General features: G+C 37.5%; 1 protein-coding gene across 1 annotated transcript in view; it reads right to left on the reverse strand.

The window, feature by feature from the left end:
* The window catches only part of LOC126474841 (atrial natriuretic peptide receptor 2-like), a 192,609-nt gene that overhangs the window by 72,455 nt on the left and 107,796 nt on the right, over positions 1–12,358 (reverse strand). Inside the window, exon 5 of the mRNA XM_050102319.1 lies at positions 5,046–5,168. Within this exon, the coding sequence (XP_049958276.1) occupies positions 5,046–5,168 (123 nt within the window). The remainder of the gene's footprint in view (positions 1–5,045; positions 5,169–12,358) is intronic.

Genomic DNA, 12,358 nt, shown 5'->3' on the forward strand with positions numbered 1-12,358 from the left:
CCAAGTTTTGATTCATAATATGTGCCATAGCATAGTTGCAGAATGCAGCACTAGGGGCCAGGCATATAAAAACACACTGTATAATGGTGTGATGCTTTCATTTTGAGTCACTGAATTTATTAAATGTGAATTCAATAAATGTGAGTTAACTGTGATGATTCATTGACAGTTTTTTTCCAAATAGTAAGTAAAAGTTCCTACATACCAAAAAATTAATGCATGGTACAACACATTCTGTGAGACTGGCTGCTTATGTGGTGAGAAGAACACAGGTCAGACGGCACTATCAGTGCAGAAGGTGGAGAGTATGAGGGAATCATTTGTCAGGAGCCTGAAGAAGTCAGTGACACATGCGAGCAGAGAACTGCAGCTACTGCAGTCAACTATCCTATGTAGTCTGTGCAAATGTCTGTGTGTAAAACCATGCAATGATTTGCAGTGGCTACTAGAGGAAGAAAGTGTTTCACAGAAGTTGATTTTCAATAACAAAGCAACATTGCATGCGTCTAGCAAAGTAAATCATCATAACAAGTGCATCTGGGCACAGAACATCCACATGAGATATTTGACATGTGGTGTCACCGCCGGACACCACACTTGCTAGGTGGTAGCCTTTAAATCGGCCGCGGTCCGCTAGTATACGTCGGACCCACCTGTCACCACTGTCAGTGATTGCAGACCGAGCGCCGCCACATGGCAGGTCTAGAGAGACTTCCTAGCACTCGCCCCAGTTGTACAGCTGACTTTGCTAGCGAAGCTACACTGACAAATACGCTCTCATTTGCCGAGACGATAGTTAGCATAGCCTTCAGCTACGTCTCATTTGCTACGACCTAGCAAGGTGCCATTACCAGTGTATATTGAGATTGCACTTATGTATCATCAAGAGCAATGTTAACCAATTATGGATTAAAGTTAAGTATTCCAGCAGCAACGTACTTTATTTATTAGACTCAACTCCTTTAATTGTTCCAGACCTCACGCCAGCCTGCGTGAGCTTAACGCGTGCATTTCGGCCTCCTCTAGCTATACGGTGTTGGCTCTTCTGCCAACACATCAGGACACATTCAAGATTTCCCAAAGTTAGTGTCTTTTGTGTCATATCATTTTCAAAAGTTTATGGACATTCTTCTTTGCAGAGCAAACACTGTGACTCGTTTTCTGTACCTGGATGTGAAGCAGCAATGACTTATGCCACGACTGCAGCAAGACAAAGATTTCATTTTGCACCACACTTACTTTCAGATGTTTGTGTTTAGCTCAGTGACAAACTGCTTCAGCATTGGATGGAACAAACTTCCTGTCATGACCTTCCTCTTCCTCTTATTCAGTGGCCCCCATGGTCACCAGAGTTAACTGGAATTATGTCAAATATTGTGTGTTTCTGGTTTCACTGCCACTTAATTTGAAAGAGTCACAAGGAAGGATAATAAATGGATTAAACAATACCAGCCATCATACAGTAACAGTTCGACTAGTGTATTGATGTTTACCATGTCACAAATGATGCCTGTATTGAGCATTTATACTCTGATGAGTTGATATTTGGCTCTTTTCTTTACATATTGTAGTTTTTGAGCAGTCGTTTACCACCAAGGTAATTATGAATAACTCCGTACAAAAATACATAACACTAGCTCAGCTTTAGGAAGTAATGGTTCTTTCCACAGGGAGGTGAGAAGGATAAGCTGGAGAATAGAAAGTTATAAAGGAAGTTCGGATCGATAAAAAATCTACTCACCAATCAGCAGCAGGAGAAAATGCATATAAAAGTAATATATTTCTATATATAAAATTTGTGTGTGTGTGTGTGTGTGTGTGTGTGTGTGTGTGTGTGTGTGTGTGTGTGTGTGTGTGTGTGTGTGTGTGTGTGTGAGCATGCGCGCGCAGAGGGAGTGATATGGATCTAAAATAGCGATAAAACTGCATGCTTCGCTGGGACTCTTATCTGGACCGCCACCTTTTGGAAGCAGCACTCTTCCTGACAGAACTAGCAAGGAGCAAACTGATAACCCTCTTGCAGGCACCAGTGAATGGAGTTGCTCTTCTCAGAGGAAGTATAAAGTGGGTAATGGCTTAGCCACAGTGTGTGACTTGCTTCAGAAATGTAGTTCCAATGTTCCAGTAATTTTCTCCTGTTTCGGAACCTCCTTAAATGCTCTCCTTACTGAAAGTTTCACAATAGTGTACATGTAGCTCCAGAGTGAATAATTCATTCACCTACATCTTTCCTTAAATTAGTCCTACAGTAATAAGAACCGAGTTGGAGTGTGTATGTTATTTCTGCAGTTTTCAGATGCTGTTCTCGTAGACAGAGCACATCAGTGAGAGCATTTCCTGCAATTCCTTTGTTTCTTGAAAAAAAGGTAACAGGTATTTTTCATTAATATTTCTCTGAAGTTGTAATCGAAACACAGTTTTAAAAGATTTGTTGCTTTTGTTGGCCAGTCATGTGACCAGTTTGGTTGAGTGAAAAAAAGGGAAAGAGTAGAGAAACCTGTAGCTCATCTCTAACCCTTATTATTTATTCATTATTATGCATTTATGAGGCTTAGTTCCATCGTAATATAAGTTTATCAGTTGAAAAGTGTAAATTTCAGATGCAGAGTTCACCATGGTAAATACGAGGGGGGACCCAAAAGTAACTGGAATCGTAATGCTGCACATCGTGTACTTGTAGTAGCAGGTTGTGCCACATAGGAGCTCTGCTGAGTCATTCTGCCATGCGGCGTTACCCAACAGTGAGACATGTGGCTTCTTTGGCAGTTCTTTGAATGTGCAGACGTGACACGAGAAAATGGCTAGTTCTTATGAACAATGTGCGGCAGTGAAGTTTTGTTTCTTGCTCGGCAAGAACGCAGCAGAAACTGTTGCGATGATTCAGACAGCCTACAAAGACATTGCCCTTAGTAAAACGCAAGTGTACAAATGGTTTTCTTGGTTTAAAATGGGAGAAATGGTGGTTGAAGATCTGCCCCGTTCTGGTCGACCTTCAACTGGTTGACGCAAAGACAACATCGACAAAATCCGTGGTCTCATCAGTGAAGATCGACGCAGGACTTGTCCGGGTTGTCCTGGAGCTCAATTTAGTGTATCTTGACCATCGATTTGGGGATGTGAAGAGTAGCAGCAAAATTTGTACTGAAGATTCTTGCCGGAAATCAAAGGGATAGTCGCGTTCAAGCCTGTCTCGAAATGAAGGACGCGTTCAAAGCTGATCCACATCACGATCGACAAAATCATTACAGGTGATGAGTCATGGTGCTATGGGTACGATCCAGAAAGTAAACAACAGTCATCACAATGTAAGTCACCTGGCTCACCTCGACCAAAAAATTGAATGTGAAAACGATGTTGATTTTTTTTTTTTTAAAAAAAAGATCAAAGGGATCATACACTCTGAATTTGTTCCTGAAAACCAACAATTCTATTTGTAGGTTATGAAACGGCTTCGCAGAAGTTTGTCATGAAAATTTCCAGCTTTGTGGGATTCTGGCGTGTGGTTCCTGCATCACGACAACACTCCCGCGCACACGGCTCTCAGCATTCACCAGTTTTGGCCTCAACGAAGATGACTACCTCGACCCACATGCCCTATTCACCGGATTTAGCACCCTCAGACTTCTTCCTATTCCAGAGGATGAAAAGAGACTTGAGAGGGAAACATTTTGTGGATGTGGAAGATGTAAAACGCAATGTCATGAAAGTGCTAGCAGGTATCAAAGAGGATGAATTTAAAAGGTGCTTCAAACACTGGAATGAATGTTTGGACAAGTGTATTAATGCTAATGGAGAGTGCTTTGAAGGAGATTAAGGTTGTATTTGAAAACAATAAAGTATATGCTTTCTAGAAAAAAATTCCTGTTATTTTTGGGTCCCCCCTCATATACATCATAAATGAGACAGACACAGCTTTTTTGCCCCCACCTGAAGACACAGCTATGTTTCCAAAACCGATCATGATTGGCTAATAATATTGTTGTATGACTGGTTATTGTGTGTTTTCTTTGTTTCAACACTTCAGCATACGGTCATGGATAGAGACTTTATGAATGTAGTTTTGTGCAAAGTTCGGTGAAAGACTGATTAAGTGTTCATCACAGAGTAAATACTTCAAGTGTCACATTTCTTAACACATTGATTAGTTTTTTGCACTAACCAGCAAAACTTCCTTATTGCATTCCTAATGAGTGAAAATGTTCAAAATACTTCAATTTTTTGTGGCCAATGACTATCTGTGTGGTGTGTTATTTTTATTACTTCCTTCCAGACAATTACTTTTACAAAATGATATAAACATATTATGCAATGTTAAATTTAAAACTTCTGAAATAAATATATTGTAAGGAATACTATCCAATTAAAACAATTGTTAGCGACTGGTTGTTGGATAGCTACATTAAGCTTGGTGGCCCGTTTGCTGCTCTGCAAGAGCCATTTATTTTCCCTGTACTTGTTGACAATTCCCATATCATTAACAGATGAACTGTGCATGTATAAATAAAGAAATAATAAAATAAATTTTAAATATATAAAGGAGAGTAGGCTATGTGCCAGAATTAGCTTTCAATCATTCCTTACACTTAACAAAAATGCTTAAGACATAATTCTCAGACACAGCATGGAAAGAGGGCACTGTGTGCAGAGAAAGAAAACCATTTCCAATCAAGGGGTTGAAGCTACCCCTATGGGTACCTCACTCAGCTATGCCATATGATTCTTTTAGTAAATTTAAAGTGCAGTTTTTTCACCTCTTCAGCAATTTAAAGCTGACATTACTGATATGTTTAAAAATACTACACTGGTGTGGAAATAGTGTTCATCTAAATAAAGGCAGAGTTTTGATCATTATAAATACAAATGTCAGATCATTTACTATGCAATGTACGCTTCTAATTATATCCAATAATTAGAACACTATATTAAATATTTCAACATCCTCAATTACTTAGTTTCAATTTTTTTTAAATGTATGCAAATGAAAATCTCATTGTTCCATGACCATAAGCCATTATTATTCTGTCAGCATAAGTTTTGCCAATTACCTGTTTCTGTTGCCGCAGTTGTCTGACAACAGGAGGTGGTAACATCTGGAATAGGAGCCGATCACTTTTGCGCTTCTCACTACGTAGTTCCTGTGTCCTCTTTATCAGGGTTTCAGCAAATGTCTGTAATAAATTCATGGAAAAGGTTTCCTTAACTTCCTGATCTTTTATTAAAGATAAAAAGTTTGTCATTTTAGCTACTATCAATAATGTTTTATTCATTAAATCAAAATTAGAAAACTGGGAGTGAAAATGTAGAAAACTAAGTATGGTAAAAATAAAAGCTAACATATCAACAGAAATCTTTATTTTTTTCTTTGTTTATTGTTGTTTTCCAATTTAGATAAATTCATAAAAAGTTCCCAGTTTACCAACAATCTGATGGTAAAAAGTTCTCAATTTATCAACAATCAGCTGGTAACTTTAAAACAGCCAAATCTATGGTTGCACTGCTGCTGTCAATAATGAATGTAGTATTAACCAGCCAAAAGCTAATCTGTTGTCTCTAACGGTAGCCAAAAACTCATTGCACTAAGTGTAAAAATGCTCAAATGGAAAAAAAAAAACTTCTACCGACATATTCCTTTGTCACAATAAAATAAGAGACTCACTATTCAAAACATTTCGTGCCTTGAACAATAACATATTTCTTAAAGTCAAAGAAAAAAGAAATTAACCAAAGACTTTAGCATGTCACATGAATGACATGTCCTGTTTGGGGTTGTTTTGAGGGGAGGAGACCACACAGTGAGGTCATCGGTCTCATCAGTTTAGGGAAGGAAGTTGGCCATGCCCTTTCAAAGAAACCATCCCGGCATTTGCCTGGAGAAATTTAAGGAAATCACGGAAAACCTAAATCAGGATGGCCAGACGCGGGATTGAACCATAGTCCTCCCGAATGTGAATCCAGTGTGGAGATGTCCTGAAGCCATATAATGACAGTCAGTTTGATACATGATTACATATTCATCAACATGTCTGATATCAGTGCATTTTACAGTGATCAGATTGCAGATGCCTGAAGCATGGGACACTCCATCTCCAACATCATGCAGCTGCTGAACTTTCCACACTCCATTGATTTAGGACTCTTTAACTATTTCATTTAAATAATTCTGCTGTCACTCAAGTAAACTACCACTGACTACAATGTTTTGTGAGAAAGGTCACCTTTGCATCCTGTGGATTGTAACAGTAGACACGCTAAAATACATAAAACACCTCACCAATCCAATGCTAAACAACAACCTGTGTGCGTCTATTTGTTTGTCTTCTGCTCTGGCCATACAACCCATAAATTTGGCAATTCAGTCCTACTGAACTTGACTGGGACCCCCTGAGAGACATAGAAATGTCTTGGACCAAACTCTAATCAACTCAGTTGTGAGTAGCAGTGACCTGGATGGAGTCCCATTTTGGGTATCACATGAAGTCCATTTCTAAACATTTCATCACTACTATCAAGGAGAACGAAGGCAGGCTGTAAATGTTACTAGATAGGTGCAGTATTCAAAACTGGAAGGAAGTATACCCTGAAGACATGATGAAAATTGTGAACTCCTACAAACACTCAGAAAGTGTAGACATCTATGGCATGTCCTGCACACTGCTAAAGAAAATTATTACAGAATTAGCTCAGCCACTAGCCATAGCAATAATCAAATGTCTATCTTCTGTTGTCTTCCCAGACTTCCTTAAACTGGCGCGCACAGTACCAATATATAAGAAGGGGGATCCATGCGAGGTGTCCAGCTTCAGACCAATATCAGTGGTACCAGTACTACCCAATGCTACTGAGTCTGTGATGCACTGCCAGGTACTGAATTACTTTGAGGAAAACAACTTATTCCAAAACACACAGCACGGATTCCGCAAAAGGAGATCAACAGTGACAGCCACACTGGACTTATTAAAAATGATCCGACAGATTTTTGAAGAGAGAGAGTGTGTGGCACTGACACTCTGTGATCTCAGGAAAGCCTTTGACTGCATCTCACACACAACACTAGTAGCCAAGTTAAGATGCTATGGTGTTGGAGGTGTTGTTCTATCAACACTCCAATCTTATTTGGAAAACCGATAGCAGGTAGTATCAGTGCGCGGAGCAACTTCTCTTGAACAAAAACTGGTACATGGAGTGCCCCAAAGATCAGTCTTAGGACCTCTCCTATTCCTCATATATGCCAATGATATGAGCTGTAATAGTCAAATGTTGCAGTTTGCAGATGACACTACCCTTATTGCCAAAGGACATACAGCTGCAGCAGCTCTTGGTGCATCAAATTTGACGTTTGAAGAAATAAATGAATGGTTCATCATAAATAAAATGAAGACCATTGAAAAAAAAAACCAACATTTGATATGCAGTCTAACCAACATTGAAGAGCAAGAAAACATGGAGACTGTCAGACTACTGGACTTCAAGATTGACAGCAAACTCTCCATGGACGACCACACTGCATATGTATGCACCAAACTTTCTCATGTGATATACCTCCCGAGGAAGCTGAAGAGGGTAATAACTGACCAGTTTCTCACAACAGTCTGCCATGAACTGTTGTTGTGGAGACACTCCTCAGGCTGCAAAGATGTGTTGCTATTACAAAAAGCCATCAGGGTCATATCCGCTAGCAAAAGACTGGACCACTGTAAGCCTATTTTCACCAGGCTAGGCATAAAGACTGTTTTTAGCAAGTATGTGTTTTCTGCCTCATTTATATAAAAGAAAATCAAAGGAACTTTAGCATAAGACAAGAAATACATAATCATGACACTTACTGTACGAGGAACATTGAAGTGCCAAGGTGTCACCTATCAAGTACACAAGACAGCTTTCCAACAGTCACCCTAAAAATGTACAATCAACTGCCTCCAGAAGTGAAATCCCTGCCACCTGAATTACTTCGGAAAAAAATTGCTCAGGGCTTGAAACAACATCCACTATATTCCTTGGGAGAGTTTTTCAACAGTGGTTCTAGTGAATGGACAAAATAATAAATATTGTTATGTTTTATACATAATTTGGCCTAAATGCAATCTTCTTTCTGTGTTCTCAGTTAACTGTGTTTTACGTAAAGTACATATTTTGCCAAAACGAAACTTTATGTGTGTGATCTACATGGTTTAGTTAACTCAACTGCACTGTTTCAATTCAACAAGGTTGACAAAGAAGCAACCATGACCACGGAAGACTCAACTTTGTTAAAACAGAGATGCAAAATATCTTAATAAAGATATATACATCCACAATTTGATACTCATTATGAACAGAAATTTATGAATACCATGCAGTGTACTACAAAATGCTATAACAAGATAAATGAAACGACTATTAATTGCACATTAAATGGAGTCATATAAGCTACATGGTATTCATTTTCTAAAACATTGATTGTGTGGATGTTGATATATCTGTGTAAGCGAAACTTAATATATTCTGCATTCCTAAATTATGTGGCCTTGTATTTATCATACTTAAATGCATTACCTGGATTTTGTTCAGGCGATTAGCCTTCTGCCATTTCTTGTTACATATAATGGAAACAATATTCATAATTTTGAGAATACAGACACTCATAAAGTACAAAACATTTACACTTTTATATTTTTGTATTAAGACACTGATTTCTCCTTAGAATTAAAATTGTGATATATAATGAACATGTGCAAAGTGCACAAAAAGTTATAATAAATGAAAAGCACCAGTTTGCTTTCATTCTACAATACTACTTTTATTGTGTTAACCACTTTTCAGCTTACAGGGCCATCTTCAGACATTTACTGAATATTGTTACCAAAGAAGTTACAATGTTTGCAAATAACAGTGGAAGACAAGTAACATGTCTAGACTGAAGCAGAAACATACAGTAAGTAACATCTTTGACAGTGTGGTGGTAATGCAATGAAAAAGTAAAAAATTGAACAGTAAATAAATAAAAAGCCCTGAAAATTAACAAACATCTTGCTCACAGTCCAGATCTAATCCTAAATGATCAGACACAGCTCAACACCTCCACTCCGCTAAACTTTAAAAAATTTAACACAAAACAGGAACAGCATGCCTACATAACAGTTTCTCTTAATAAACAAAACTAATAAACTAAAATAAAATTAGTACTTGACAAGGCTGCATCAGGAGGTATAAATGCTTATATACACACATGTCCTGTGTATGTGGACTAGTTATAAGACAAATTATACCCCACCTGCTTCCCCATCTTCTGTCTGCAACAAATAGTGTACACAACTGTTTCTAGGCAACCAGCTAAAAGAAGAAACAATTATCAATGTAACTACAGAATACATAAGGAAGTCAAGCAATATCAGTAAGATAAACAGAAACAAATAAATGCAGGAAAATGGAGATGTTTGAGGGAACATACACTAAATGTAATCTTTGAGAGTGTGCTGGTACTGCATTTTAACATTAACATTACATTCAAAACAGTGGCTATGTAACAGTTTGCATTAAATAAATGAACAAAGTAAAATATGAACAATATTTGATGAGACAACTACAAGAGGTGTTAAACATGGACAGTAATACAAGTACCAGTTAAAAGAAAGCCTTAACTATTGAGACTACAGTCTATACAGAATAAAATTGACAACTTCAATAAAACAAAAGAACTTAATGAATACAGGAAAATGGGAATATGTAGGAATAGACAGTGTGGAAAGTAATGATCATCAGAAATGATTATTTAAAGTTTAGCTGAGCGGAAGTGTTGAGCTGTGTCTGATTGTTTAGGATTAGATCTGGACTGTGAGCAAGATGTTTGTTAATTTCCAGGGCTTCCAGCAGGTTGAGTTTATGGCCTTTGTTTGCTAAGTGAAGTACCTGGGGCACTGGCTGGCAGTTGTGAAACTCACTCAGTATGTGCTCAGCAAATGTGGAGACAGAATTCTGAAAGCCCCAGCTGCCTTCATATTCAGTCAGTTTAGCTGCTATGTCTATAACTGTCTGACCGATGTAAAATTGGCACAGTCAGAACAGGTGATTTTGTTTATCCCACTGTTGGCCATTATCTGGATCTTATCCTTGCTATTAAAAATACACTGGGCTGTCGTGTTCTTAACATAGTAGGAAAGCCTATACTTGCAGGCTTTCAGTGCTTTGGCAACAACCTGTGATACCTCACCTAGAAACGGTTGTGTACACTATTTGTTGCAGACAGAAGATGGGGAAGCAGGTGGGGTATAATTTGTCTTATAACTAGTCCACATACACAGGACATCATCTACATATCTACACCAGTATTTGATATTTGCACTCAAAAGTTCTGGTTTTAGAAAATTTTGTTCAAAATGGTCCATAAATATTTCAGCCAACTTGTACTACAAGACAACTCAACACATTTTTGAAAAACCTAAACAGTCAACATAAAAATATTCAGTTCACAATTGTGATTTGCAACAAATCCATGAACTTCTTAGATCTCACCATTGATGTCAGTACACACACACATTATTTCAAAATTTATAGAAAAACTACAACTACAGACACAGTAATACCTTCTTGCTCATGACTGCTCATATCTCACAAACATGCAGCTTTCCACTCAATGGTACACCATCTCATTTCCATCCCCATGTCCAGAGATGATTTTAAAGCAGAGTTAGTTACAATAAAATTTAAAATTTACAGTCCAGCTCTCATTGAACAGGAACCAAAAATGGAAAATTATACCCCTCCTCTATGCCTCCCCCACCCCTCCCCCCCATCTGCTTCCTCATCCACTGTCTGCAAGAAATGGTCCACACTACCAGTTCTAGGTGAGGTAACACAGATTGTTGCCAAATCACTGAAAGCCTGCAAGTTGAGCATGTACTGAATGAGTTTCACAACTGCCAGCCAGTGCCTCAGGTACTTCACTTAGCAAACAAAGGCCATAAACTCAACCTGTTGGAAGCCCTGGAAATTAACAAACATCTTGCTCACAGTCCAGATCTAATCCTAAATGATCAGACACAGCTCAACACTTCCACTCTGCTAAACTTTAAATAATCATTTCTGTTGTTCATTACTTTCCACACTGTCTGTACCTACATATTCCCATTTTCCTGTATTCATTAAGTTCTTTTGTTTTATTGAAGTTGTCAATTTTATTCTGTATTTCAATAGTTAAGGCTTTCTTTTAACTGGTACTTGTATTACTGTCCATGTTTAACGCCTCTTGTAGCTGTCTCATCAAACATTGTTCATATTTTACTTTGTTCATTTATTTAATGCAAACTGTTACATAGCCACTGTTTTGAATATAATGTTAATGTTAAAATGCAGTACTACCACACTCTCAAAGATTACATTTAGTGTATGTTCCCTCAAACGTCTCCATTTTCCTGCATTTATTTATTTCTGTTTATCTTACTGATATTGCTTGACTTCCTTATGTATTCTGTAGTTGCATTGATAATTGTTTCTTCTTTTACCTTGTTTGTGTGTAACTCTCCATGTTTTATACCTCTTGATGTAGCCTTGTCAAGTACTAATTTTATTTTATTTTATTAGTTTTGTTTATTAAGAGAAACTGTTATGTATTTCATTGCATTACCACCACACTGTCAAAGATGTTACTTACTGTATGTTTCTGCTTCAGTCTAGATGTGTTACTTCTCTTCCACTGTTATTTGCAAACATTGTAACTTCTTTGGTAACAATACTCAGTAAATGTCTGAAGATGGCCTTGTAGGCTGAAAAGTGGTTAACACAATAAAAGTAATATTGTAGAACAAAAACAAACTGGTGCTTTTAATTTATTATAATGTTGTTCTGCCAAAAACCAATGGAAGATTCTGTTAACATGAAGTTATTTATGAGAAACCAAGAAATACTATGTAATCCTTTTCTGATATGTGTTTCCAGATGATATATGCAAATAATTTCTGTAGGTGCTCCTACAATACACTTGAATTTTCTGTTATTTGTTTACTGATGTACCTCTTTTACTTTATATTTAATTACAAATATAGTTAAGAGCTAGAGGATGGCAACAGTACACCTCATATTAATGTTTCTTAATGTTTAGCATGCAAATGTGTAGAGAAAAAAGTTTTCCTATTAAAAATTCTGCTGTCTGAATAAGAACATGAAAACTATCAAAATCAATTCACAAGTAGTTAACGTACAGTTACAGGGCATCCGAGAATTTTGTATATGTCTTCTTTCACCTATTATAATACATGTTGGCAGGGAGCTTAAAACTGTATGGAAGTTAATGCTTTAGTTTTTAAGACACAACTGTTTACAGGTGCTGCTCATAAAACAAATGAGCAGTTAATAACTGTTTGCATGCATGCTATCTGCTGGTGTG

This window comes from Schistocerca serialis, chromosome 4 (genome assembly GCF_023864345.2).
Source record: "Schistocerca serialis cubense isolate TAMUIC-IGC-003099 chromosome 4, iqSchSeri2.2, whole genome shotgun sequence".
NCBI lineage: Eukaryota > Metazoa > Arthropoda > Insecta > Orthoptera > Acrididae > Schistocerca > Schistocerca serialis.